The sequence below is a fragment of the Artemia sp. Qi Xiang Cuo genome, chromosome 2 (genome assembly GCF_049724085.1).
Source record: "Artemia sp. Qi Xiang Cuo chromosome 2, ASM4972408v1, whole genome shotgun sequence".
Lineage (NCBI taxonomy): Eukaryota > Metazoa > Arthropoda > Branchiopoda > Anostraca > Artemiidae > Artemia > Artemia sp. Qi Xiang Cuo.
Genome location: NC_142795.1, coordinates 80,462,620 through 80,489,338, shown reverse-complemented (window position 1 = coordinate 80,489,338; position 26,719 = coordinate 80,462,620). Strand labels below are relative to the sequence as shown.

Sequence of the window (26,719 nt, the reverse complement as noted above, 5' to 3'; positions counted from 1 at the left end):
AACTTGTTTTTTCTTATTTAATACTTTATCAGAAATTCCGTAGCCATGTCACATTACTATAAATAAAAGAAAAATGAGGTGATTCTTTTAAGCCTGGTCCCCCTTGAATTTTTTGCCTCTAATAGTCTTTGTCGCCCTGATATATACCTAGTCAATGGTGTCAATTTGACGGTGAAGAACGAGGGTGGTACCACCCTCCAAGATTTGTTTGCCTCCCTCCGCATGGATTTCGAAAAATACCTTTTTTCGGTATTTTCATAAAAAGATGATTTTCTTGTTTTTTGTTCACTGTAAACTTTCCCATCCCTTGATTTTGATATTTTTGTGCCCTAACCTAAATTTTCGTGAATTGTCGCCACTGCTAAGGGGCCCAACCTAGGCACCAAAGAACTGACTTGTAGTTTTACCGAGAAGCTTACTTCTTTCAGGTATCTCACATCTTACCTTCTAACTCTTATGTGTCTTGCTGTTTCTAGCAATCATTATTTGTATAAGATACAAAATTTGGGTTCTTTATACATTTATTAAACACACTTTAACAAAAATAAAATAACATAAAATTTAACTGGAACTAATTCATCCCACGGAATTTCCCCCAGGAGACGTGCTCCCGTCATCAACGCCATCACGTGTTTCGTAAAAGTTTTGTTGTATGATTGGGTTCGCCCCCTAGTCAATATCTGTCTCTTTAAGCCATAAGATTTTTTAGTACTTTCATAAGAGCTATTTATTCTAATTAACGGCTTTATGATTAAGGGGTCAATTTTACAGAACTGGAACTACAATTCAAACTTTAGCGTAAAGAGCGAGGTATTGACGAGGGGGCGAACCCCCTAATATACGTATTAGGAATATATGAATATAGAAGTTCGTTACGTATGTTAATTCGTAAGTTACGTATATTTATTACTAATAAAAACGTTCGTAAATAAAATTAAACAACTTTCGAGAAAGTCATTTAACCAAACAAAAGTAAAATTGATATGCAAGTTTTATTTTAGTTATGGATCTACTGTGAGCCAAAATCAAAACCTCCATTAATTCAAAAATGTTCAAAAATTAAACAAAAAAAAAGTTTTTTTTAACTGAAAGTAAGGAACGATATTAAAACTTAAAACGAACAGAAATTATTCCGTATATGAAAGTGACTATCCCCTCCTCAACGTCTCGCTCTATACGCTAAAGTTTGACTCTTTCTCACAACTCGTAATTTTTTTAAACAATAAAAACTTTATCGTAAAGAGCGAGGCGTTGAGGAGGAGACAGCCCGTTTCATATACGGAATAATTTCTGTTCGTTTTAAGTTTTAACGTCGCTCCTTACTTTCAGTTTAAAAAAAAAACATGTTTTTTTTTTTATTTAATTCTTTATCAGAAATTTCGTAGCCATGTCGCATTACTATAAATAAAAGAAATGTGAGGTGATTTTTTTAAGCCTGCCCCCCCTTGAATGTTTTGCCTTTAATAGTCTTAGTCGCCCTGATATATACCTAGTCAACGGTGTCAATTTGGCGGTGAAGAACGAGGGCGGTACCACCCTCCAAGATTTGTTTGCCTCCCTCCGCATAGATTTCGAAAAATACCACTTTCGGTATTTTCATTAAAAGCTGTTTTTTCTTGTTTTTTGTTCACTGGAAAATTGAAAAAAACGATTATGTTTTCCATCCCTTAATTTAGATTATTTTGTTCCCTAACCTAAATTTTTGAGAATTGTCGCCACCGCTAAGGGGCCAAACCTAGGCACCAATGAACTGACTTTAGTTTTACCGAGAAGCTTGCTTCTTATAGGTATCTCACATCTTACCTTCTAACTCTTATGAGTCTTGCTGTTTCTACCAATCATTATTTGTATAAGTTACAACATTTGGGTTCTTTATACATTTATTAAACACACTTTAACAAAACTAAAATAACATTAAATTTAATTGGAACTAATTCATCCCACGGAATGATGACGGGAGACATGCTCCCGTCATCAACTCCATTATGTGTTTCGTAAAAGTTTTGAAAATATTCTTTTCTAAAATGTTTTGTTCAATCCGGCCCTCTTGGCTGCCTAATTACAATAGCTTTGGGAGCAGAATATGGTTCTTCTTTTAGTAGTTTGCACCTCTTCTGTGCGGTGGCACATAAACATTAGTAACAGCGACTTCGTCTCGGTTGTCGACAGTTGATTTTTCCTTTAAACTGTCTTTTTCTGTGACAGCACCTATTTTTACATGGTTCTCTGCATCTGAAGTATTGGCTCCGCCACCTTTTATAGGAGGGAGGAAGGGGGATCTTTTTCTGAGTTAGGGTTTGGACCACGCCTCCATCAACTATCTGAGGATGAGCCTTGGATAGAATTTTGCCGTTTATTTGCTGAAACATTTCTTCTTCGTTTTTTCTTTCCACCGTTTTTTTTCTTGGCTTCATCAGAAGTCTCTTTTCTGGGGCTTCATTTTGTTTTTCCTGGCTCATATCGTTCTTGACACGTTCTATGTCCGAAATACTTGTAAAACAATGACCAATATTAGGGACTGCATTCACAAAAAATATGGGATTCAAGCTATCAGCAGAAAAATTATCTGAATTCTTCTTATCTGGGAACATGGTTTCTTTTTCATGGTTTCTTTCGGGGGCCAAGTTTCGCAGCTGGTTGGAAGCAAGGAGCGGTTGATTGTCTCATAAGGTGATTTTTGTCTTTAATAGGACAGATTTCTGCCTCCGTAGGTTTTCCTAAGTTGTGTAAAGACTGCGGATGCGGGTATTCTAGTCTGAACTTATTTACTGCAACTACCTGATGTGTCAGTCAAAGACCCCAGATATTTGGACTAATCCAAGATTTGTAATCGGGTACTGTCTAGAGAGATACCTTTCATCAGCACGTCTTCAGAATTCGTCAGAATTTCGGTTTTGTCATTGTTAATCTTCAACCTGACCAACTCCGCCGTGACAGCCACATTATGCAGCATGGCTTGTGCATCCTCCACATTTTTCACCATCAGGCCAATGTTGCCTGCATAGCCAAGGTCACTAAGGGGGAAAACTGGACTGACTTCGAAAACTCTAGCATAATGCATGGCACGCTTCATACAAAAAGAAAATGACGGAGCACTACAAAGAGAAAAAACAAAACAAAAGTAAAATATCAAAAGCAAAAAGTAAAAACTGGACTGACTTTGAAAACTCTAGCAGAATGCAAGGCACGCTTCATACAAAAAGAAAATGACGGAGCACTACAAAGAGAAAAAACAAAATAAAAGTAAAATATCACTATACAACAATGACGACGTAAGAAGTTGTAGAACTGAAGAAGTTGGCTCCAAGCATGTCTTGAAGTCTTTTTATTGTGTTTTTTCATAAGTTAAGCAACGGCTATAGTAGGATTTGCTAAACACAGACTGTTGATGAGCTTTGAATTGCGTGTTCAAATTGGATGTATTAACAGATATTTTGCGAAACGAAAGAAAGTGGAACGGATTTTCAATTTATCAGCATTATTAAGAATCTTCCATTAGGGTGCAATGTGAAGGATGTAAAGGAGAGCAACAGTAGTGTACAGCGTTTCAAGATAACGGTTAAAACGAAGCTTAGCAGAGACTATGGAAGCATATGTAGCTTATATGCGGCGTTTGATAGCTTCTATTAAAAGATGACGAGTGTGTATTTCCAACGGGATTACCAAGATTAACGATTTGGTTCACAAGGGCAGATCTTTGAATTCCCAACCAAAATTTTGTGAGCAAGTGGGCTTTCAAGTTAAAAAGCACTGCATCAGATTTTTCAGCATTAAATTCAAGACCAGATTTTAAGCATTCTGCTTGCAGTTTTTGGAAAGTTTCAGAAATTTTGTCCAAAGTTTGACTAATGTTAAAAATGCCATCAGCATAAGTGACTAAGGAGATATTGAGGCCAGAAAGAATGCAAAAGACACCACACTGGTCCTTAGCCTCTAGGACATAGCTATTGAAATAACAATGTGAGACAATTACGCCTTGCTTGGCTCCTCTCTTAACTGGTACAGTTTTATCCAGTGACCTTGCCATTTCCTTTTTTCTTAGGAGGTATTTTAAGACGGACTCGTAGCTTAGCATACATATCCCTTTGAGATCTGATTATATCCATACTTACTCCTCTTTTAACAGCCCTTAAAAGCATAAGGGCATGGATCAGGGAGTTAAAGGCGTGGCGAACACCATGACTTGCCAAGGTGAGTGAACTATCTGTACAAAAAGTATTGAGCAGAGCATGAGCAACAACTGCAAGCTCTTCAGCATATTTGTGTTCAAGTTGGGGGTCAGGTGGAGAGAATTCGGCCACATAGAAATAATACCACTCAGATAGAGGAACATCAACAGCGAAATGGGAGGCTTTTAGAATCCTTGGAAGGAGTGTCAACCAAAGGAAATAAGGGTCACCTTTGATTTTTTGAGCTGACTGTTCTGTGATTTTCTTGCGGTGGTTCTGAAGTTCCTTGAAAAAAAATTTCTTTGTTTTGATGCAGTTGGAATGAACATGACCAGACCGTGGTCTGTCGCATAAATTTGTGATCGATGAATGGAGAAACTGTATCCAGATTTGAAGATGACTTTCGATCCATATCGATCGAAAGTCATGCAACAATGCCCATTTAAGTCCAACAGAAATTAATATCAAAATAATTAAGTGATAAGGCAAATGAATATAAATTTAGAAGAATGTTCAAATCGAACTTAAAACGAACAGAAATTTATTTTAATTAAAAGTACATTTAACACCCTGTCAGGCTCCTAAGGGTCAGCTCATCATTTGCACTTTACTACACCCAAAACATATTTGAAACATTTTCTCGCTTATAGCATTAAAATGCGAGTAATTGCTGAGCAATTAAAAAAAAATGAAACTTACTCAAATTTTTCGTAATTTTCTAATAGATAATAAAAAAAATACAAAAAACTTATTATTACTTATTATCGTGTAGGTCTTTATGCTTCAGCTTTACCTCTCAATTCTTCACCAACGGAATTACTCACAAAAGACACTGGATGCTACGATTTCTTTTCAAATGAGCCCTCTAACGTCTCTTTATGATGTGTCAGTTCCCTACTAGTGGCGACAGAAAAAAAAGCGGAGAAGAGGAAAAGACGGGCGAAAAATTAGAAATAAGACGTCATTGCTTCCCATGGGAAAAAGTTGATTTTCTTGTTTTCATTTATATAACTGATTTTTTGGGCGTTTCCTCCCTTTTTTGAAAAACAGGCAAATTTTCTCAGGTTCATAGCTTTTAATGGGTAGCCTAACATTAAACTTAATAAAGAATGTTACGTAGGCTATTTGGAATTAGCATAAAAAGCCAGTTCTTTTTATGTATTCTTTGACTGGTAACAAAATTCCTTTGTTTTGAGTTTTGGTTACAATTGCCCTGAGTTTCTCCTTGCTTGCAGTTTGTTATAGCAAACTTGGGATATTACTTGTTAGATACCATAAACTGAAATGTATTTTTGTCTAATCAGTTGTCACAGTACAGTGGTGAAAGGACTGTTGTTCATATATGAAGTATTCTTTCTTTACCATAGTCCTTTACTAGATTGAATAAAAAAAAACAAGTTTTTTTAACTGAAAGTAAGGAGCGACATTAAAACTTAAAACGAACAGAAATTATGCCGTATATGAAAGGGGCTGCCCCCTCCTCAACCCCTCGCTCTTTACGCTAAAGTTTGTCTCTGTCTCACAACTTTGTTTTTAAAACAATAAAACACTTTAGCGTAAAGAGCGAGGGGTTGAGGAGGAGGCAGTCCCTTTCACATACGGAATAATTTCTGTTCGTTTTATGCTTAAACGTCGTTCCTTGATTTCAGTTAAAAAAATTTGTTTTTTTACTTAATTTCTGAATGTTTTTGAACTAACGCAGCTTTTATTGTGTCTAATCGTACGTGAGTAATTAGAACGAAGTTTGCATATTAATTTTACAAATATAAGTGTTTTTACTTTTATAACTCTAATAAACAAAATCATATTAACATTTTAATTACTAAATATCAGTATATATATATTAAACTGACAATGCAAATTCATTTTTTCTTTTTTCAGTAAAGTGCAAATTATGTTCTGGCCTTGGGAAGACATAGGGGTTTTGAGCCCAACTTATGTTAATTTCTGCTCGTTTTGAGTTTGACTCGGTTATTTATTGTAATTTTTCTATTCGTTGTGGATTTCGTTTATTTATCAATGATAATTTGTGGTAATTTCACGCTTGGTAGATTATTTGATTTTATTTTTGCTAATGTTTTATTTAATGGAGTTCTTTACTTTTCTTTGAAAAACTTATTTTGTGGAAAAAGTTTTTTTTGATTAATTTCTGTTCGTTTTATATTGACATAGTCTTTTCAGGGAAAAATAAAATCATACTTTAAATCTTTTCGTTTTTTTAAGACTTTATAATTTCGCCTGCTATTTGTATGCTGGAGAAAAATTTTCAGCAATTTTTAACAATATACACGCTTTTAAAAATCTGGACACAAATAGTTCGTGTTTAATTTAGTTTCATACCTCCTCTAGTTGACCTGAAATGGAAAACTTGATACCATTCCCAAAAAAAATCTGTTTACTTCGTTTGATAGCTTGGATACACTTACGCTATTTTGATTTGGTTACATTTTAAGAGCAAAAGTAGCCCCGAAAGTTTGAATATAATACCCTCAGTCGTTCTTGGGATACTGCTGAGATGCCTTATTGGGAATTAGCATTATCACAGTGCATTTTGATTTAATCTTAAGGCAACATTTAGTTTTTAAACATAATGGGCAAATGGGAGGGTGGGCGTGGGAGGGGGATTAGTTGCCCTCCAATCACTTTCGACTATCATTAAGAGCATCAGCCCTTTCTATTTTCAATCGAATAAGCCTTTTTCGAAGTTCCCAGGGTAGCTCTTTCGGTAAAGAATGCCCTGGTCTAAACAACAACAACAACAAAATAATACTTTATACACACATCGATTTTCACTATAAAAATTTCAAGCCTTCCAATCACTTTCGACTATTAAAAAGGGCACTAGGCCTTTCAATTTCCAATCGAATGAGCTCTTTTTGAGTTTCTACGATGTCGCTTTCTATAAACACCTTATATGCCCCCAGGGCATAAATTTCAACCCTTACCCTAAGGGCTGTTAGGGTGGTTGTCATCCTTTAAGACGTAATTTTCAGAACTTTCAACTACGTTAAACAAAATGGCTATCTCAAAATTTTGATTGGATGTGTTTCGTTAAATTGTGGGCGTGAAAGCGGCGCTAGTCGCCCTCCAATCACTTTCAACTATTAAAAAAGGCACTAGCCCATTGAATTTACAATCAAATTGGTCCTTTTGAAGTTTCTACGACAACGTTCTCAATAAAAACCTTATATGCCCCCTGAGCATGACTTACAACCCTTTCCCTGAGGGCTTGAGGGGTGGGGGGTTGTCATCCTCAAAGACCTAATTTTCAAAACTTTCTACTACGTTGAACAAAATGGCTATCTGATTGATTGGATGTCTTCGGAGGAATGGTGGGCGTGAGAGGGGGGTTAGTTTTCCTCCAATCACTTTCGACTATTAAAAAGGGCACTAGCCCTCTCAATTTCCAATTGAATAAGCCCCTTTGAAGTTTTTACGACAACTATCTATAAAAAACCTTATATGCCCCCAGGGGATAACTTACAACCTTTGCCCTAGGGGCTCTGGGGGGTTTGTCATCCTTAAATACATAATTTCCAGAACTTTCAACTACGGTGAACAAAATGGCTATCTCTAAGCTTTGACTGAATGTTTTTGGGGAAATGGTGGGCGTGAGAGAGGGGTTAATTACTCTCCACTCACTTTCGACTATTAAAAAGGGCAATTTCAATTTACAATCAGATGAGCCCTTTTTGAAATTTCTACAACAAATTCTATATAAACCTTATATGCCCCCAGGGCACAACTTACAACCCTTGCATTGAGGGCTCTGAGGCGGTTATTATCCTAAAAGACCTAATTTCCAGAACTTTCAACTACTTTGAACAAAATGAATATCTCAAAATTTTGATTAGATGTGTTTTGGGAAAAGGTAGGCGTGAGAGGGGGGCTAGTTGCCCTTCAATCACTTTTTACTATTAAAAAGGGCACTAGCCCTTTCAATTTCCAATTGAATGAGCCCTTTTTGAAGTTTCTACAACATCGCATTTTATAAAAACTTAATATACCCCCAGGGTATAACTTACAACCCTTGCCTTGAGGGCTGTAGGGGGGAAGGGTTTTCATCCTTAAATACCTTATTTCCAAAACTTTCAACAACGTTGAATAAAATGGCTATCTAAATAATTTGATTGGATGATTTTGGTGGATTGGTGGGCGTACGAGGCCGGTTTGTTGCCTACCCTTCGATGTTGACAACTAGAAAGGGCCTAAGCCCTTTCAATTTCCAAATGGAAGAGCCCTTTTCAAGGTTTTAAGACAAACCTATGAATAAAAAAATTATATGCTCACAGGGCATAACTTACAACCCTTGCTCTAAAGAATCTGGGGGGAAGTGTCCTGCTTAAAGGTATAATTTCTTGAACTTTAAACTGCGTGGGACAAAATTGCTATCTCAAAATTTTGATTGGATGTGTTTACGGAAATGGTGGGCGTGGAAGGGGTGTTACTTGCCTTCCAATCACTTTTGACAATTAAAAAGGGTACTACCCATTTCAATTTCCAATCGAATGAGCACTTTATGAAGTTTCTACGACAACGCGTTCTATAAAAACCTTATATACCCCCGGGCACAACTTACAACCCTTGCCCTGAGGGCTGGGGGGGTTGTCATCCTCTAAGACCTAATTTACAGAGCTTAAAACTACGATGAACAAAATGGCTATATCAAAATTTAGATTGGATGTGTTTGGGGGAAAGGTGGGCTTGAGAGGGGGGTTAGTTGACCTCCAATCACTTTCGACGATTAAAAAGGGCACTAGCCCTTTGAATTTCCAATCGAAGGAGCTTTTTTGAAGTTTATACGACAACGTTTTCTATAAAAAACATTATATGCCCCCAGGGCATAACTTACAACCCTTGCCCTGAGGGATATGAGGAAGTGTCCTCCGCAAAAAAATAATATAATGTATTATTTTTTGTTGTTGTTGTTGTTGTTTAGACCAGGGCACTTCTTATCGAAGGAGTTGTCGTAGGAACTTCGAAAAGGGCTCATTCGATTGAAAATAGAAAGGGCTGATGCCCTTAATGATAGTCGAAGTGATTGGAGGGCAACTAATCCCCCTCCCACGACCACCCTCCCATTTGCCCATCATGTTTAAAAACTAAATGTTCCCTTAAGATTAAATCAAAATGCACTGTGATAATGCTAAATCCCAATAAGGCATCTCAGCAGTATCCCAAGAACGACTGAGGGTATTATGTTCAAACTTTCGGGGCTACTTCTTCTCTTAAAATTTAACCAAATCAATATAGCGTAAGTGTATTCAAGCTATCAAAGTAAGTAAACAGATTTTTTTGCGAATGGTATCAAGTTTTCCATTTCAGGTCAGCTAGAGGAGGTATGAAACTAAATTAGACACTAGTATTTGTGTCCAGATTTTTAAAAGGATGTATGTTGTTAAAAATTGCTGAAAATTTTTCTCAAGCGTACAAATAGCAGGCCAAACAATAAAGTCTTAAAAGAAAACGAAAAGATTTAAAGTGTTATTTTCTTTTTCACTGAAAAGACTATGTCAATATAAAACGAACAGAAATTAATTAAAAAAACTTTTTCCACAAAATAAGTTTTTCAAAGAAAAGTAAAGAACTCCATTAAGCAAAAATTGAGCAAAACTAAAATCAAATAATCTATCAAGCCCGAAACTACCACAAATCAGCATCGATAAATAAATGAAACCCAAAACGAATAGAAAAATTACAATAAATAACCGTGTCAAACTCAAAACGAGCAGAAATTCACATAAGTTGGGCTCAAAACCCCTATGTCTTCCCAAGGCCAGAACATAATTTTCACTTTACTGAAAAAAAATACAAATGAATGTGCATTGTCAATTTAATATACATATACTGATATTAAGTAATCAAAATGTTAATATGATTTTATTTATTAGAGTTATAAAAGTAAAAACACTTATATTTGTAAAATTAAAATGCACATTTCGTTTTGATTATTCATGTACGGTGAGCCAAAATAAAAGTTGCATTAACTCAAAAATGTTCAGAAATTAAATTAAATAAAAAAACAAGTTTTTTTTAACTGAAAGTAAGGAGCGACATTAAAACTTAAAACGAACAGAAATTATTCCGTATATGAAAGTGGCTGCCCCCTCCTCCACGCCTCGCTTTTTACGCTAAAGTTTTTTATTGTTTTAAAAAACAAAGTTGTTTGACAGAGTCAAACTTTGGCGTAAAATAAGATAATATTTATTGCTGAAAAACGGCTATCACAAGCCAAAAAGGGCCGAATTCGCACTTGAGCGTCAAATAAAGCGAAAAAAGAACAATAAAAATAAACAATCAATCAACAACAGAAAATTATAAAAGGTCAATGTCAAATGCGTAAAAATGTAAGGAACAAAAATTAATTAAACTCAAAAAATTAGAAGGCCAATGTCAAGTCAGCGAAAATGACAAAAACACGAAAACTCTTAAAATGAACAAGTGGATATAAGTAAAATTGAAACAAAAACATACGCTAATTAGTGGAAAATACTTATAAATAAAAAACCTTAAAATTTGCAAAAATGGCATTAAAATTTACAACTGTGAGGTAAAAAGTGTGTGGGGGGGGGGGGGAGGCTGCGGAGATTCACCTGTTGAAAATGTCAACTATGTAAGGGATAAAAGTTCTCCTATATCTTTCAGTGCTAACTCTTATTGAGGCAAGAAGGGGGTTTTGTTGACACAGAACGCGGGAGGTGGGGTCGAAGGGTTGAATATTGACCAGGAAAAAGGGGAGTTATTCGAGGGTTGTGAAGGGCAATGTTAGCGAAACGCAAGGTAATTTTTGCTCTCCTTTCCTTAAGGGTGACACGATCAGCTCTCCTAAGAAGGGAAGTATAAGGTACTTTACCCTCATTGAAGATAATTCTTAGGCACCTTTTTTGGACTGCCTCTATTTCGTCTAACAACTCAATGAAAACGCCAGCATGCAAAACAGAACAGGTGTGCTCGAGTACTGGGCGTAAAGATGAGAGGAAATCATCAGATAATGTGATATAGGGCATTTAAAGTTTTTAAGGAGTTCAAGAAGGGAAAATGCGGTATTTGCACGTTTTAAGATGCCATTAATATGACAATCCCATTTTAAGTCGCTTGAGATGGTAACGCCCAGTAATTTCATAGTGGTAACAGATATTTCAGGAGGGATTGGACAAGATAGAGAAGGGGGAGTCTCGAAGAAATTAGTAGTAATAACAGTTGACTTTAAATGGTTGACTTTCATAAAATCAATGAGACCTTTTGCTTATATCGACTCTAAGATGCCCAATGGGTTGCTTTTTAAAACACGTCTCTAAGACAGTTAGATCAATAACGAATTTCCATCTATCCGGAAAATAAACACCAAGGTTGTTTATCATTGCAAGAAATAAAATTGGGCCTAAGAGGGTTCCTTGGGGCACATAATTTTAGATTGGGAGGAGATCAGAATATACATTCAGGTATTTAATGACTTGCGTTCTACTAGAGAGGAAAGACGCAATTATTCTAATTAAGTAAGGGTCAACTTGAAAGTCATTAGATTGCTTTTCTAATAGTATATTGTGGTTGATTAAATCAAATCTTTTTGCCAGTCAACAGCGATAACATTGAGCCAGGTATTGGGTTTTTCGACTGTCTTAAATATTGTGTCAACAAGGTGAACAAGATAGTGGGTAGTAGATGTAGAGCGTAGGTTTCCGAATTGTCTTTGGTCGACATTTGGGATTATCTTTACTTTCAACTTCTCAGCTAAAAAGCTGTCATATAGCTTCGAAAAAACTGGAGTAAGAGTAATGGGACGGACACCATCAAAATCTTGATTGTTACCTTTCTTTTTTACGGGAGTAATAAAACCTAATTTCCAACAATTTGGGAATTTACTAGTAGAGGTAATTTCATTAAAAAGTAAGGACAAAGGCTCTGAGAGATTTTCGGCAAAGGCTTTAGTTAGTACAATCGGGAAGTCTAGTGGACACGTACTACACTTTTAATGTTCTCAATTTTTGCCTTCATATCTGACGGCGAAATAATGGGGAAATTGAGAGAGCACAAATCATAAGGGGTGTCAAAAGAAAGGGGAGGGAGGCTCTGAACTATAGAAGAAAGAAATCTGTTCAGATCATTGGCTGTAACTGAAGGGTCTTCTTGGAAATGGAAATCTATATTATTATGTGTTTTCCCACAAATTTTCTTTATTCTATTATACCATTGTTTTGGCTTTGTAGAAAATAAATCCTGGACTTTGCATTTGTAATACGAAGAAGCAGATTTACGTATTTCTTTTTTTATATGTTTACGCAGTGAGTTCGCTTCGGATGTTTTACCACTCTAGTAGAATCAATTTAATTTTAATTAATTTTTTTCAATTGGCTAGTAATGTATGGTTTGTCATTAGAACATGCTTTTACTTTGTTCACAGGGAAGAATTTTATGTATTTTGTTTTGATCAGATTTTGGAATTCAGAGACTTTAAAATTAATGTAATTTTTTCCCTTGAGAGTCAGCCAGTTTTCATTGGTAATCCAAATGTGTAAAGGCCATCATTGGAAATTGGGCGATAAGAGAATTCAGTAACAGAAAAAGTATGATTAAAGCTGTTGAGAGGCTTCGTTAATAAACAAAAATGGTAACTTCCTCCTAACGGGGATAAGAGGACAGGAGGGACATAGAAAGCCTTTATATTGGTGCAAATCAAGGGTAGAATTTCTTTTTGTACCTGGTATTTTTACTATCTGTTTTAAGTTTAGAGAGCCATAAAGGCAATTTAACTTTGGAACACTAGCATCACCTACTAAGAAAATACCGGCGTTTGGAAATTTGCAGAGGACAAAGTCGGGACTACTATGCAGTTGTTGGTAGAATCGCTGTCTTTGTGCAGCGTTTTCATTAGGGGAATAATAGAAGCAGCAAAACACAATCAAATTAAAGGGGCGTGGCAAAACTTTGGGTCTTACACTTCTAAATGATTTCATCATAATCTGAAAGGTTGGGAGCATGAATTAATTTAGGAAAGAGATAATTATTTACAAATAATAGTATTCCACCTCCCTTTTTTCCTAGGGGGTGATCATGAGGACGAAGTTTTGTGAATTCGGAGTGGTTATTAATTTTCAATAAATCAGGGTTCTGTGCTTGGACCTCAGTTACAGCAATTACATCAATTTTATGTACTTGACAGAGGGCCTCAACTTGATCAATTTGTCGAAATTCAGGCTTTCAGCGTTCGTAACAAGCAACTTTGGGAAAGTAAAACGGTTACTAAAGAGGGCAATTTTTTGTTTGTTAATTGTGGGAGGCACTGGGGGGGGGGTGGGAGGAACGTGGATCTGGGAGAGGGGAGGTATCTTTTTCGGGATGAAGGCTGGGATTTGTTTGAGAAGCAGGATTAAAAAGCGGGGCTGGACCGGGCTTGAGAGAAAAGGAGAACAGCGGACAAATTATGGGGATATTATTAAGTTGCAATTTGGGGGGACATAAGTTAGAACTAAAACACTGGTTTACACTAGAGTCACGTAATTCGATGCTTCCACAACCCGAAGTACCTACGAACGAATGGATGGTAGTAGGGTCTTCTTCGTGGTGATAGATTACGGGGGGGGTCTTAAATTCCCCGGAATGAGCTGGTTGTGGTGTTTCAATGGACACTTGTTTGTTACTTGACAGGCTTGGTGACTCTCGTTTTTTGACAGAGATATTTTTGGCACTGTTGGAGGGGGGAGAATTTGTTTTCGTTGAGCTGAACTGCTTGCGGTATCTCACTGACCTTTGATGTAATGGTGGGAAGGTTTGATGTAAATCGTTTTTTGACAGGTCCAAACTGATGAGAGAAGGAATTGGAGGGCGTGCTGACTGTGGGTTTAAATTTTTTTCGGCACTATTTAAGAGATTTTTAAAAGATTTGTACCCATATTTCAAGTGGGTTTGACTGTATTCACCGAAGCAAAGCCCACTTCTAAAACGGACAAAAACCCTGTAATACAAGAGTTTGCACCATGGGACACTATATTAATTATTAAAATAATAATTCTTGCACAAATGAAGGTATTTACACGACTCTTCCTTCTTGCAAACCCCTCTCCAGGCATATTTGCATATACCTTTATTAGCATTAACTTTCTTCCTGGATAGTTCATTACTAGTATTGAACTCACACCTGGTTTTACGTGTATAATCAAGGTTAATTTGAGAATGAAATCGACCTTGAACCCTTCTGCCTGAGATGGGATTAAAAGCCAGATAGTTTAATCCTTTAAACACACAAACTTGTCTTTTTTATCTCAGTTGAACCGGAGATCACTGAATTCGTATCTATAATTTTGTCCTTGACCTTGTCTTTTGTTAAATTTTGATTTTTGATGATGTTATCAGGAGCCACATTAGCATCAATAAGTCTTGTTTTAAAAGGGTTGAGGTTGAGGGTTGAGGAGGGGGTAGCCCCTTTCATATACGGAGTAATTTCTTTTCGTTTTAAGTTTTAATATCGCTCATTACTTTCAGTTAAAAAAAACTTGTTTTTTTTTATTCAATCTAGTAAAGGACTATGGTAAAGAAAGAATACTTCATATATGAACAACAGTCCTTTCACCACTGTACTGTGACAACTGATTAGACAAAAATACATTTCAGTTTATGGTATCTAAGAAGTAATACCCAAAAGTTTGCTGTAACGAACTGCAAACAAGGAGAAACTCAGGGCAATAGAAACCAAAACTCAAAACTAAGGACTTTTGATACCAATCAAAGAATACATAAAAAGATAAGCTTTTTATGCTTATTCCAAATACATAACATTCTTTATTAAGTTTAATGTTAGGCTACCCATTAAAAGCTATGAACCTGAGAAAATTTGCCTGTTTTTCAAAAAAGGGAGGAAACGCCCAAAAAAACTGAGTTATATGAATGGAAACAAGGAAATTAACTTATTCCTCTGGGAAGCAATGACGTCTTATTTTTAATTTTTCGCCCATCTTTTCCTATTCTCTGGCTTTTTTTTTCTGTCGCCATTAGTAGGCAACTGACACATCATAAAGAGACGTTTTAGGGCTAATTGAAAAGAAATAGCTGCATCCAGTGTCTTTTGTAAGTAATTCCGTTGGTGAAGAATTGAGAAGTAAGCTGAAGCATAAAGACCTACACTATAATAAGTAATAATAAGTTTTTTTTTGTATTTTTTTATTATCTATTAGAAAATTACGAAAAATTTGAGTAAGTTTCATTTTTTTTTAATTGCTCAGCAATTACTTGCATTTTAATGCTATAAGCGAGAGAACGTTTCGAATATGTTTTGGGTGTAGTAAAGCGCAAATGATGAGCTGATCTTTAGAAGCCTGACAGGGTATTAAATGTACTTTTAATTAAAATAAATTTTTGTTCGTTTTAAGTTTGATTTGAACATTCTTCTAAATTTATATTCATTTGCCTTATCACTAATTGTTTTGATATTAATTTCTGTTGGGCTTAAATGGGCATTGATGCATAACTTTCGATCGATATGGATCGAAAGTCATCTTCCAATCTGGATCCAGTTCATCTATTCATCGATCACGAATCGATGCGACCGACCACGGTCTGGTCATGTTCAATCCAATTGCATCACAACAAAGAAAAAATTTTTCAAGGAACTTCAGAACCACCGCAAGAAAATCACAGAACAGTCAGCTCAAAAAATCAAAGGTGACCCTTATTTCCTTTGGTCGAAACTCCTTCCAAGGATTCTTAAAACCTCCCATTTCGCTCCTGATGTTCCTCTATCTGAGTGGTATTATTTCTTTGTGGCCGAATTCTCTCCACCTGACCCCCAGCTTGAACACAAATATGTTGAAGAGCTTGCAGTTGTTGCTCATGCTCTGCTCAATACCTTTTTACGGATAGTTCACTCTCCTTGGCGTATCATGATGTTCGCCACGCCTTTGACTCCCTGATCCATGCCTTTATGCTTTTAAGGGCTGTTAAAAGAGGAGTAAGTATGGATATAATCAGATCTCAAAGAGATGTGTATGCTAAGCTACGAGTCCGTCTTAAAATATATCCTAAGCAAGACGAAATGGCAAGGTCACTGGATAAAACTGTACCAGTTAAGAGAGGAGCCAAGCAAGGTGCATTCGATGCAAGGTGCAATGCATTCGAATATTCATGCCTAAGACAATTCCTCAACGTCCTTACCATAGATAGAGTCAGTAACGCCGAATTACAAACGTACTCCCGTCAAAAACATGACATCAGTGCAATAATAAGTAAAACACCACCTAACATGGTATGGCCATGTTTGTAGGATGCCAGAGAGCACCCTTGCCAAACAAGTGCTAAACGGTAAACCCCTGAGCCATTGGAAGAAAAAGCGTAGAGGGCAAGTAAAGACCTGGCTCAATACAACTAAGACCGACCTGGGGCCTATTGAGGGCTCTAGACATCACGGGCGAAAAAGGAAAAAAAATGGCTAGAGATCATTGGACAATAAACTGATAATCGAGCAGCGTGGTGCTCAACCTGTCTGTCAAATCATAACGCCAGGGAGAGCTGAAGAGCTTGTGTCCCGATGACAAGCAGAAGTAAATAAGCACACGAACAGGTTATCGTAAATAAGAGTAGAGCCACCACTCCCTCAAACTCGACTCTTTTAATTAAAGATCAACTTTTGCCAAACAATGCTTCTAGAAAAGAGCTTATTCATGCTTACATTCTTCCTAATGAAACGAGGTCAAGTTCTGAATCCATAATCATCTAATGATTCAGTCAGTTCATCTGAAGCACCTCTTGTAGAAAGTTTGACGACAAAGGCCCAAAACGCTTTTTTGGGGCTTCAGAGCCCCTCTTCACGCCAATAAAATCCATCGGCTAGCACCGTAATAGATAATGTGCAAATATTCCATACTCTATGGTCATAAGTTTTATTGGAAAATGGTCTATTGTAGTAACTGCTTATATATATTGACTGCATTTACATTCAATGACAAATGGTATACTGCACATTAACATTCCCTGTGAGACTGGAGGCTTAAATATATATCATTTAAATAGTTTCTAGAATTTTCGCTTCAGAACATTTTGGCCGTGTATGCTCCGAAGCTACCGCTTTACGGGTCAAAGGCCTTGAAACGGGCAACTTCCTATGGCGTGATCTGTTTTGTTACTAAAAAGACACGAGACCTTCAAATGTTCATTCGAATGAAATCTCTTTCAATAATCTATGATTACAGACTGTGGATATTCCCATGTCTGCCGATCCTTCTTCGGGAAATCAAGAAATTCGATATTTTGTTGATAGTAGCTTTAAGTTTCTTATAAATGATCAATCTCATTTTATAATCAAACAGTTCGTGGTACCGAACTGTATAGTAAGAGCGACTCGTCTCAATAGTAACCGAAACTCTAAAAACGAAATTCTAATACCAGTAGATACATCAAAAGAATTGCATTTTATGCTGATTTTAAATATGTAAGTTTCATCAAGGTTAACCTTACCCATCAAAAGTAAAGAACATGGAAAAGTTTAGCTAATTTTCGAAAAAAGGGAAAAAATACCCCTTAAAAGTAATAGAATCTTAATGAAAATCTCACCATTGGATTCAGCGTATTAGAAGACCTTACTTTATAGGTTTCAAGTTCGTATCTTCAAAAATGTGGAATTCGTTATTTTTTGCCAGAAGAAAGATCCCCCCCCCCCCAAAAAAAAAATATCAAATGACCACTCTGAAAAAAATGTGCGTCGTCAGTTTAATATACATATGTGGAAATTGATGCCTTAAAACCTTAATTGATTTTTGATTTCTTAAAGTTATAAAAGAGGGAAGATTTCGGAGAATTTTTTTCAGTAAAGCACATAGCATGACCTGAGTTTTAGGGAGTTAGGGGCTTAGAACACTACTCGGATAAATTTCTACTCATTCTGAGTTTGACTTATTTTAATTTCTGTTTCTTTTGTTCATTTTTGGTTTAACGGAGTTCTTTGCTTTTTTTTGAAAAACTTATTTTGTGCAAAAAGTTTTTTGATTAATTTCTGTTCCTTTTATATTGACATAGTCTTTTTCAGGGAGAAAGACGGAGCCTCTTCTAAAGTTAAACAACCATCCCTACTATAAAAACCTTTATTACCCCCTGGGCATAACTTACAACCCTTGCCCCTAGTCTTTGGGGTTTGTTTCAACCCCAAAAGCCTTTTTATATGATATTTAGACTATTTTGAATAGAATGGTTATCTCAAAATTCCTATTAGACAAATTTCGGGACAATATGACGTTTGTGTAGAGAGGAGAAGGTAGCTGCCCTCTGATCAGTTTGACTCTTAAAAACGGCACTAGAGCGTCTGATTAACAATCCAATGAGCCCCCTTTGAAGTTTATATGATCATACTTTCTATAAAAACCCTTTCTGTTCCCAGGGCAAAACTTACAACCCTTGCCCCGAGGGCCGGGAGGATTTTTTATCCTCAAAGACATAATTTCTAGACCTTTCTGATAAGCTTAACAAAATGGATGTATCGAAATTTTTATTGGAACCGTTTGAGGAAATGACAGGTCTGGAAGGAGACATTTGTCTATGATTCTTTCGTCACCACCATCGAGGACAATAATTTCCACATCGTTTTTTTTATCTCTCTTGACTCCTTTGGGACATCATTTAGTATTTTCAGCTTTTCTCCGTTTCTCTGAGTGTTTTGGCATGCTTTTTAGTCGTTTTCTGTCAGCTAATACCATAACTTATACTGATAAAATCGCATAATATTGTCCTTAAAAACTAAGATAAAAGAAGTTATTAAAAATTTATTGAATAAGAGAAGAGGATTCTTGATGAACTAAGGTATGCAAGAACGGATTGATGGAGAACCATAGTTGCATTTTTTTCCTTCTATCATCTGAAGCCTTGATTCATTTTCCCATTGTTTTGGGCCAAGGCCTTTCGTCTAAGGCCGCTAAAGAAAGGAGAGCGGCGGGTCTGAGGTCAGTTTTCCTATCTCCTCTTAGAATTAGTGTAAGAATCGAATAAAATATGAAATATGGCTGACAGTTATAAAGCAGTGAAGCTTACAAGAGTGGAAAACGCATTTTGGAATTCAAGGTTATGATAAACAGTTAAGTTTCAAAATGGAGATAATACCTTTTATCAGACAGTGAAAACAGATATTTAAAAAATCTGGATATTTTGACCACATACACCAGAGGTCGTCATCAGCAGAAAAACTGATGTGGCCGAAATATCCGATTTCTTATATGTGATTTCACTATCTAATAAAAGGACTAATTCCGATTTGAACTTTTGTTTGTTTGTCATAGAAAGGCAATGTAAAGGGAAGCGGACTTAGGAGGAAGGCCTGTGGTCGTTTTGAAAAAATCTTGACAAATGTTGATGAACAGGGTTCAGAATGTTCTATTTTTTGTCTCAATGTCTGAAAAACATTTAAATGCTTTAGTTCAAAAAATTTTGAATAAAATCAGCTTTTCAAGCTATTAAGCAACTTTTAAGTTGTTTCAAGCTAAATTCAACTTTGCTAAAACAAACATGGGAGGGAGGGGTGGCTGTCCTCTATTTTGACTCTTAAAAGGGCACTATAACTTCCGATTTACAATCAAGTGAGCCCACTCTAAAGTTTCCTTGACCATCCCTTTCACATGAAGTGGCTCTGAAAAAAATAAATAAAAAATACACTGAAAGCTTATGGTTCTTTACTAAAACGTTGCCTCTGACTCTGGTTCACGATGGAAACAAACCGAATAGGTGCCAAAAAAATGTTTTTAACTGTGTGACATGAAATCCTTAAAATAAAAAGAAAAGCTTGACTTCTCTCAGAGACTAGCTTCGGTTTGTTTCTTGCTTTTTTCTTTACCTACCTCTTATGTAGGATTTTATTGTGTGACCAGTCACTCTTTTTTAATTTTGTTCAGTTATGTAGAGTAAATTGATTCATCCCTTTCAGCCCAGGATTGTGAGAGCCAATGGACAAAATTAAGAATTGCATATGGCAGACATAGAAAAATCCTGCAAAAACAATCATATCCAACAAAACAAAAATGGGTTCATTACCAAAGCATGCATTCATTTATGGCTGGAAATTTCAAACAAAGAAACACTCAGAGAAAACGAAGAAGTCCATTGAGTACAGACAGGTTCTCTTCTCAAATTTATCTCCTTCTTAGTTTTATAATCTGCAATATTGGTTAATCTAAGGGGATTTCCCATTTCTGCATTCCATCTTTTCCTCTATTGATGGAATAGGGGTTAAAATGCACAGAAAAGGAGAGGAAGTGCAAAACAAAACTTATTGAGCTGGTATATGAATAATGGTAGACATAGGTTTATTTATTTGAGGTAACTAATGTTTTGCAAGCATTATTTTATTCTTGAAGCATCAGACAGAAAAAACACAATTAATAATGGGTCAAGTCAGACACAATAGAAAAAGGGTCTTCCAGCTGGTAAAAAACGGGTTGCCTGTTCTAGAAAATGTGCCTGTGTACTTTATTTCTTCTTCATTTTTTCAAGTAGAAACAAAAAGTCTGTCTGATTAATTTTTCAGTTTCTTGTTAAATATGTGTAAACAGTTCCTTGAAGAAAGTATCTCAAACTAACAGAACCAGCAGTACCACAGGGGCCATAGCTGCTCACAAGGATTGTATAAATTATGTTGAACACCCCATACCCCCTTGAGAATGGATCTGTGTATACTTATGGAGAGGCTATTGAATTCTATCCAAGATTATCATAACTGATACTTAACCTGTAAAGTGCACATGTCTCTATGAAAAACATAAAGAAACAAATGGGTATTTTTCAAAGTCAGCTTTGACACTAATTGGGTGGGCTATAGACAAATCCAGCTGAATTAGAACAGGGTGGAGCTGAACAGCTGGATCTTATCACCTTATAGTCTAGGCCTTGTACCTAGCGGTTCCCATTTCTTCCAGTATTTAAGTTAGACCCATTTGGGGTCAAAGGCGATAAAGCGAGATCCAACGAGAAAAGCTTAATGATGATGAATATGTGAACAATTCATCCAGGACTTGCATATACAGACCTAATATATTCGATACTTTTGACTAATCTGAACAAACAGCTTACCGCCAGAAGGCTTTATGCTGTGAATAGCTTCATGATCAGGAATTTTGTTAATAGCGTGAGCCCGTTTCGAAGGATCGTCAAGTTTAGTAGGCACTTTTGAAATGGTAACGGCGGCGCTGCTTTCAATTTGGGACTAGCATAAGGAATGAGAAAATGACGGAATATTTTAATTATAAGCTGTTTTCTTTTCTTTGATGAAGTTAAGGGTACTATCCAGAGCACAAATTTAGGAAGCAAGTTTATGCTAAGCAACAGCAGGAATTACAGGCACTTCAGTGGGTGAAATAATTACACACTTTGGCACTGTTAACTCCTCATTTTCTCACCTGCAAAGCAAATCAATCATATCTTTCACATGCTGAACGGAGGCATTATCATCTTGTCTCTTTGGTGATGTTTTGCTACTAGGGTATATTTCTGCCCATAAATCAACTTTAGCATCTTTGAGAATATTTTCAGGAAAACTCCACTGCATGACTAATAATAACTTGATCATCAATACCCGATCGAATGTTTGATTGGATAAAATTAAGAATAGCTGAAAGCGAATACATTATTATTTTTCCTCAGCCCAAAACAGTCTAGGTCCAAAACCTAGCCGAAATTAATCCATTGTCCAGGTAAAATAAAAGTTCATCAAAATTTCATATGCAAAATTTCATTAAAACCAGTGTTAAAGTCCATATATTTCTGCACTCTCAATGTTATAGTATATTCCAAAATTAATCCGGCTTAAAATGGAACTATTGTACACTGGTCAGATGCCAAATGAATGCGGGAACCTCCCGGGAGGTTGTAAAGGGGAAAACTTTGAATAGATTGGGATGGAGGAGGGGCGTGCGTAGCTGTGTGGACATCAGGCGGCTTGATTCTGCGGTGAGTTGTTAGTACTAGTAGTAGTAGTAGTTTTTACGTCAGATTTTTGACGTGGGAATTTTATCCAAAACCTTAGCCCAAACGTGTTTTAAGTATATTAACTGTTTTTTTTTCTGTAGTAGTGTGGAAGAATGGAATGTTTGACTATCACTTCCTAAAATTAAAAAGTCATAGAAGAGCTCTATAGTCGGGGAGCCAAAGTTGAAAAAGTCATAGAAGAGCTCTAGCTCTCACTACTCGTCAATTTACATATTACGCTTTTATTTAAATCATCTAAATGCGCATTATGGCAGTCCGTTCTATTGTCAAAGGGTTTAGTTTCAGTGGTAAAGACAGTTAAAACATCAGCAAATTTGAAAAGTTTATGGCATGATAATATATGTAGTTAAATACATAAATGTATTTAACTATATATAAAATATATAAAATAAATAAATGTAGTTAAGTATCTGAAATTTCAGTTCCTTAAAATCAATCAAGGAGATTCAAAGTCGTAAATAGCAAGCAATCATTGAATATTCGCTCTTCTTTCAAAAAATAAATAGTTTACTGCTATCACAAAAAATAGCTCGATCTCTAAGTTACTTTTCTCTAAGTTCTAAGTTACTCTAAGTTACTATCTCTTTTGTTGACGTTGGATCCTCGCGGATGTAGAGAATTTTATTTTGTTATTTATTGTCAGACGACAGAAGGTTCACTGTTTACTCTAGGATGTCGGCGAGCTGACCTTTTTCACTTATAGATTTATAAATTCGACATTTTTTATACAATGTTTTAATATTAGTCTTTTATTCTATGTCGTTTATCAAATAACGGGCCATTGAACCCTTTGGGATACTGTTTTTGTTATTGTTATTTATGGAATTAAATGGAACTTGAACTTGGACTTGAACTTACTTTATAGTGGCTTAAAATTTAACACAGTAAAAACAATCAGTTGAAATTTAACTTCTTTATTATTTTAACTGGCTTAAAATTTCACACAGAAGAAACAATCAGTTGAAATTTAACTTCTTTATTATTTTAACTGGCTTAAAATTTCACACAGAAACCAATCATGTTTCAGAAAACCGAAGCTATTGGATTCTCTGTATGATGTACGCGTAAGGAGCAGTGTCATTGGCATATGCAATACGTTGGAGATTTGAACCAATGGCTTTTAAGCCCATTATCTGCCACATAATTACAAGAAACTAATATCTCTTTTTCCCTGCAGTTGCAATTGGAGACAAGATGTTTTTTTTTTAATAATATCCTGTATTTTTACGTTACAGTGATGCAAACAGCGCAGATCACGTTGCTGAAATGCTTGAATTCACGGTGACGTAAGTCTATTTTCTTTCTTTCTCTTTTTTGCCTTTCTTTCTTTTTACTCCTTCATTTCTTTCTTTTTCTTTTTTGTTCGAAATAATTTTTTACTTGAGCTTTATGAAAAAAAAACTATTAGCCGGCTGAAGTGCGTAGAATTAGTTACAGTTGTGATCATATCGCACTTCAAGGCCTCTTATAGACTTCCGAGAAATTGCCTACGGATTGTTTTGGGTACCTGATTGACAGACCGTATCTCAAACAGTAGGTTGTGTGAAAAGTGAGGTTCAATTCCGCTTTCTAGGGCTATAATGAAATAAATGTTGAGATGGATAGGGAACGTTCTGCGGATGAAGGATGACAGAATGCCCAAGATTTTCCCTTTGGCTAACCGTTTAGAGCCAAACGAAAAGCAGGTCATCCCTAGTTCGGGTGGGAGGATGTCGATAGGAAAGATTTAAAGGAAATAGAAACTTCCTGGGAGGGTTTAAAGAAGAAGCTCTGAATTGCTCGGGCTGGAGGAGGATCGTGCGTGGATCTGATGGCCTCTGGGGGCTTGGTGCTGCAGTGAGTTGTCAGTAGTAGTAGTAAAGGAAATCTTAGCGAATACTATATTATAGGGCTAAAGCTGTCCAAGGATAAAGTACTTGTATAGCTTACGGTAACTTCCTAACTTATTAATGTCGCCAGCAAGTGTGCCACACACAGAGACATTTCAGCCTTCTCTTTTCGGAAGATCAAAAATAGGCAAAAACCTGAAGATTCTATAATATCTTGACAGGATATGATGTTTTCCTGCCAAAATGACCCTTATTACAAGCCTTAACCCCCTTCCTACGACAAAATGTTCCCTCCACCCTCCAACCTTGGGTTAAAATTATATAGGTCTTCTTGATCCACATTAAACATGCTTATCTGGAACCAATACAGGTTTGAGCTTAAAGGGAGAGGGAGCTCTTTGGATCAATCTCGAGGGATGTTCATCTCCCTCCCTCTGACCAAAGTTATTTTATTCTTTTTATATCACCGTTGACTGAAGTTGATCGGATCACCATTGGCTGGTTGTTTCGTTAAATAAAAATGAAGTGGGGAAGTATTGTAAAGAATGAAATAGGATTTGGAAACGGAATAGGAAATGTAAAAAGAATAGGAAATGCAACACAGTTGAGCACAGTTACAAATCTAAATGTTTCTTTAAATTTGTTTCAACTGGCTCTAGTATAAATTGATTTTACGAGCAATTATGTTTTTATTCAAGTCTACCGTGATGGAAAACAGCCATTGATTATTTTCCTTTCCTGATTTTTATTTAGATATGTTTATTTTTCTAATTTATTTTAGTATATGTGAATTTACAAAATAATATTTGTGAAAAGGAATCGGAAAAAGAAAAATTGTGTTCTCCAAAGACAAAAGAACATACTTTATTATATCTAATAACCTAATAATTATATCTAATAACCATAAAATGGAAACAAAATGTGAAAATACTTCAAAGTCTAGTTTCTCTATATATTTTAAATGAATTGTAAGTTACTTATTAAATTAATTCATTTATTTCTAGTTAACTAATTATCCAAAATTAATTTATAGAATCATCGAGTGTTTGGATACGCAATACATTGGTTTTGAGAGAATGTATTTGATAATATATATAATATATATATATATATTATATAATATATATAATATATATATATAACGAAAAAAAAAAAAAAAAAAAAAAAAAAAAAAAAAAAAATATAAATATATATATATATATATATATATATATATATATATATATATATATATATATATATATATATATATATATATATATATATCTATCGATAATATATATTCGATAATATATATATTCAGTATCTGAACTTCTGTATTCGTTAATCCAACATGTATGTTCGAATTACTAAACTTAAAACTCTAAAACGTTTTTCGAATGCCTGGTCTGCCTGGTCATGGTCTGCGTTGTGCAGATACCGATCTCCTGATTAGGTGCCTTCGATCGGGAGTGCAATGCGTGGTTGGGGACAGATCATCCGACGATTCCCGTCTTTTTCGCTCAGATTTCTCCAGGCTCCCATTTAAAGCTGGGTCGACTCTGGCTGAGCTTACAGAGTCACACCATTGGTCCCTGTTCCAAACCAAATAAGCAGCGACATCAGGATTCAAACCCTTGACCTCAGGATTTCAAGTTTTTGTTTTTTGTCTTGATAAATTAGCAAGGGCAAGTTTTAAATTTTTGAAAATTTTTTCCAAAAATTTCAGTTTCAAAACCCAAATTATTCATACCCACGGGTCAGTAAAGCCATGATTAATTGAATACCTAAAAAAAACAATTAAGATAAATTGCATAATACCCCATACATCAGAATATTTTAGATAATAAAAATAGAAGTAGATAGTTCTGTAATAAACGCCTAGAATTACAAAAGGAAACAAATGACTAAATATTGTCAGTTGGGGATCGCTTAGAGAGATGCCACCCCTTTATGTGAACTTGGTGCTTATATCAATTATATAATACTTTCCGAATATTATGAATCTTTGTGTTAAAAAGAAAAGAAATTGCGAATTCTGTTTATAATTTGATTGATTTTAATTCCAAAAACTTGTTGAAAAAAAAATGAGAATTGTAAAATATAATTCATATACTACCAAGATATTCGAACTCTCTGACGTCTTCGAAATCGGTACCCTCGTTATTGATGCCTTCAGCCAGAGTCCTTAAACTTCACTTGGCATCCTTTTTGTTTCATCAGTGTTTATTTGCAGGCCAGTAGGGCAGCTTTTGCTGCTAGTTTATTCAGATGTCTTTGTGTTGTGTCTGTGTTGAATGTCTGTGTTGAATGTCTTGTGTTGAATGTCTTTGCAGGTGCAAGAGCAATAGCGTCGTAGTGTACTTGACGCTCAAAACTTAGTTGAATACGGTAGCCTACCTTCTCTAAACAGCACCTCGTATCATAGCGTCTACAAGCATTGAAAAAAAAACATACTTGACGAACACAGGACTTGATTTGGAACCATTCTAATAGACCAACCTCCGTCTGGACTTCACACATCTCCCCTGCACAGAGGGTCTTAATCATTCACAATTTCGAGATGAATTTGAAGTGCTAGGAGAATTTCCACATAGCCTCTTTATGCACGGAGTTGAATGCCTTCAAAAAGTCTATAAATACCAAAATAATCTGTGCTTGCAATTCGTTTGATTCTTCTAAAACAGATAAGTTAAATGTCAAATCACGGCACTTGATTGTGAATTCTACTTAGTAGAATCTAACTCAGCCCTTTGATTCTGACTGGCTGCAGTGTAATGCTTCTCCACCTAT

The 26,719-nt window shown here is 35.7% G+C and overlaps 1 protein-coding gene across 1 annotated transcript in view; it reads left to right on the top strand.

The window, feature by feature from the left end:
* LOC148955669 (uncharacterized) overlaps window positions 1–26,719 on the top strand; it is an 82,711-nt gene that overhangs the window by 27,218 nt on the left and 28,774 nt on the right. The window contains exons 2-3 of the mRNA XM_089108298.1: window positions 20,062–20,251; window positions 23,354–23,404. Of these exons, the coding sequence (XP_088964424.1) occupies window positions 20,062–20,251; window positions 23,354–23,404 (241 nt within the window). The remainder of the gene's footprint in view (window positions 1–20,061; window positions 20,252–23,353; window positions 23,405–26,719) is intronic.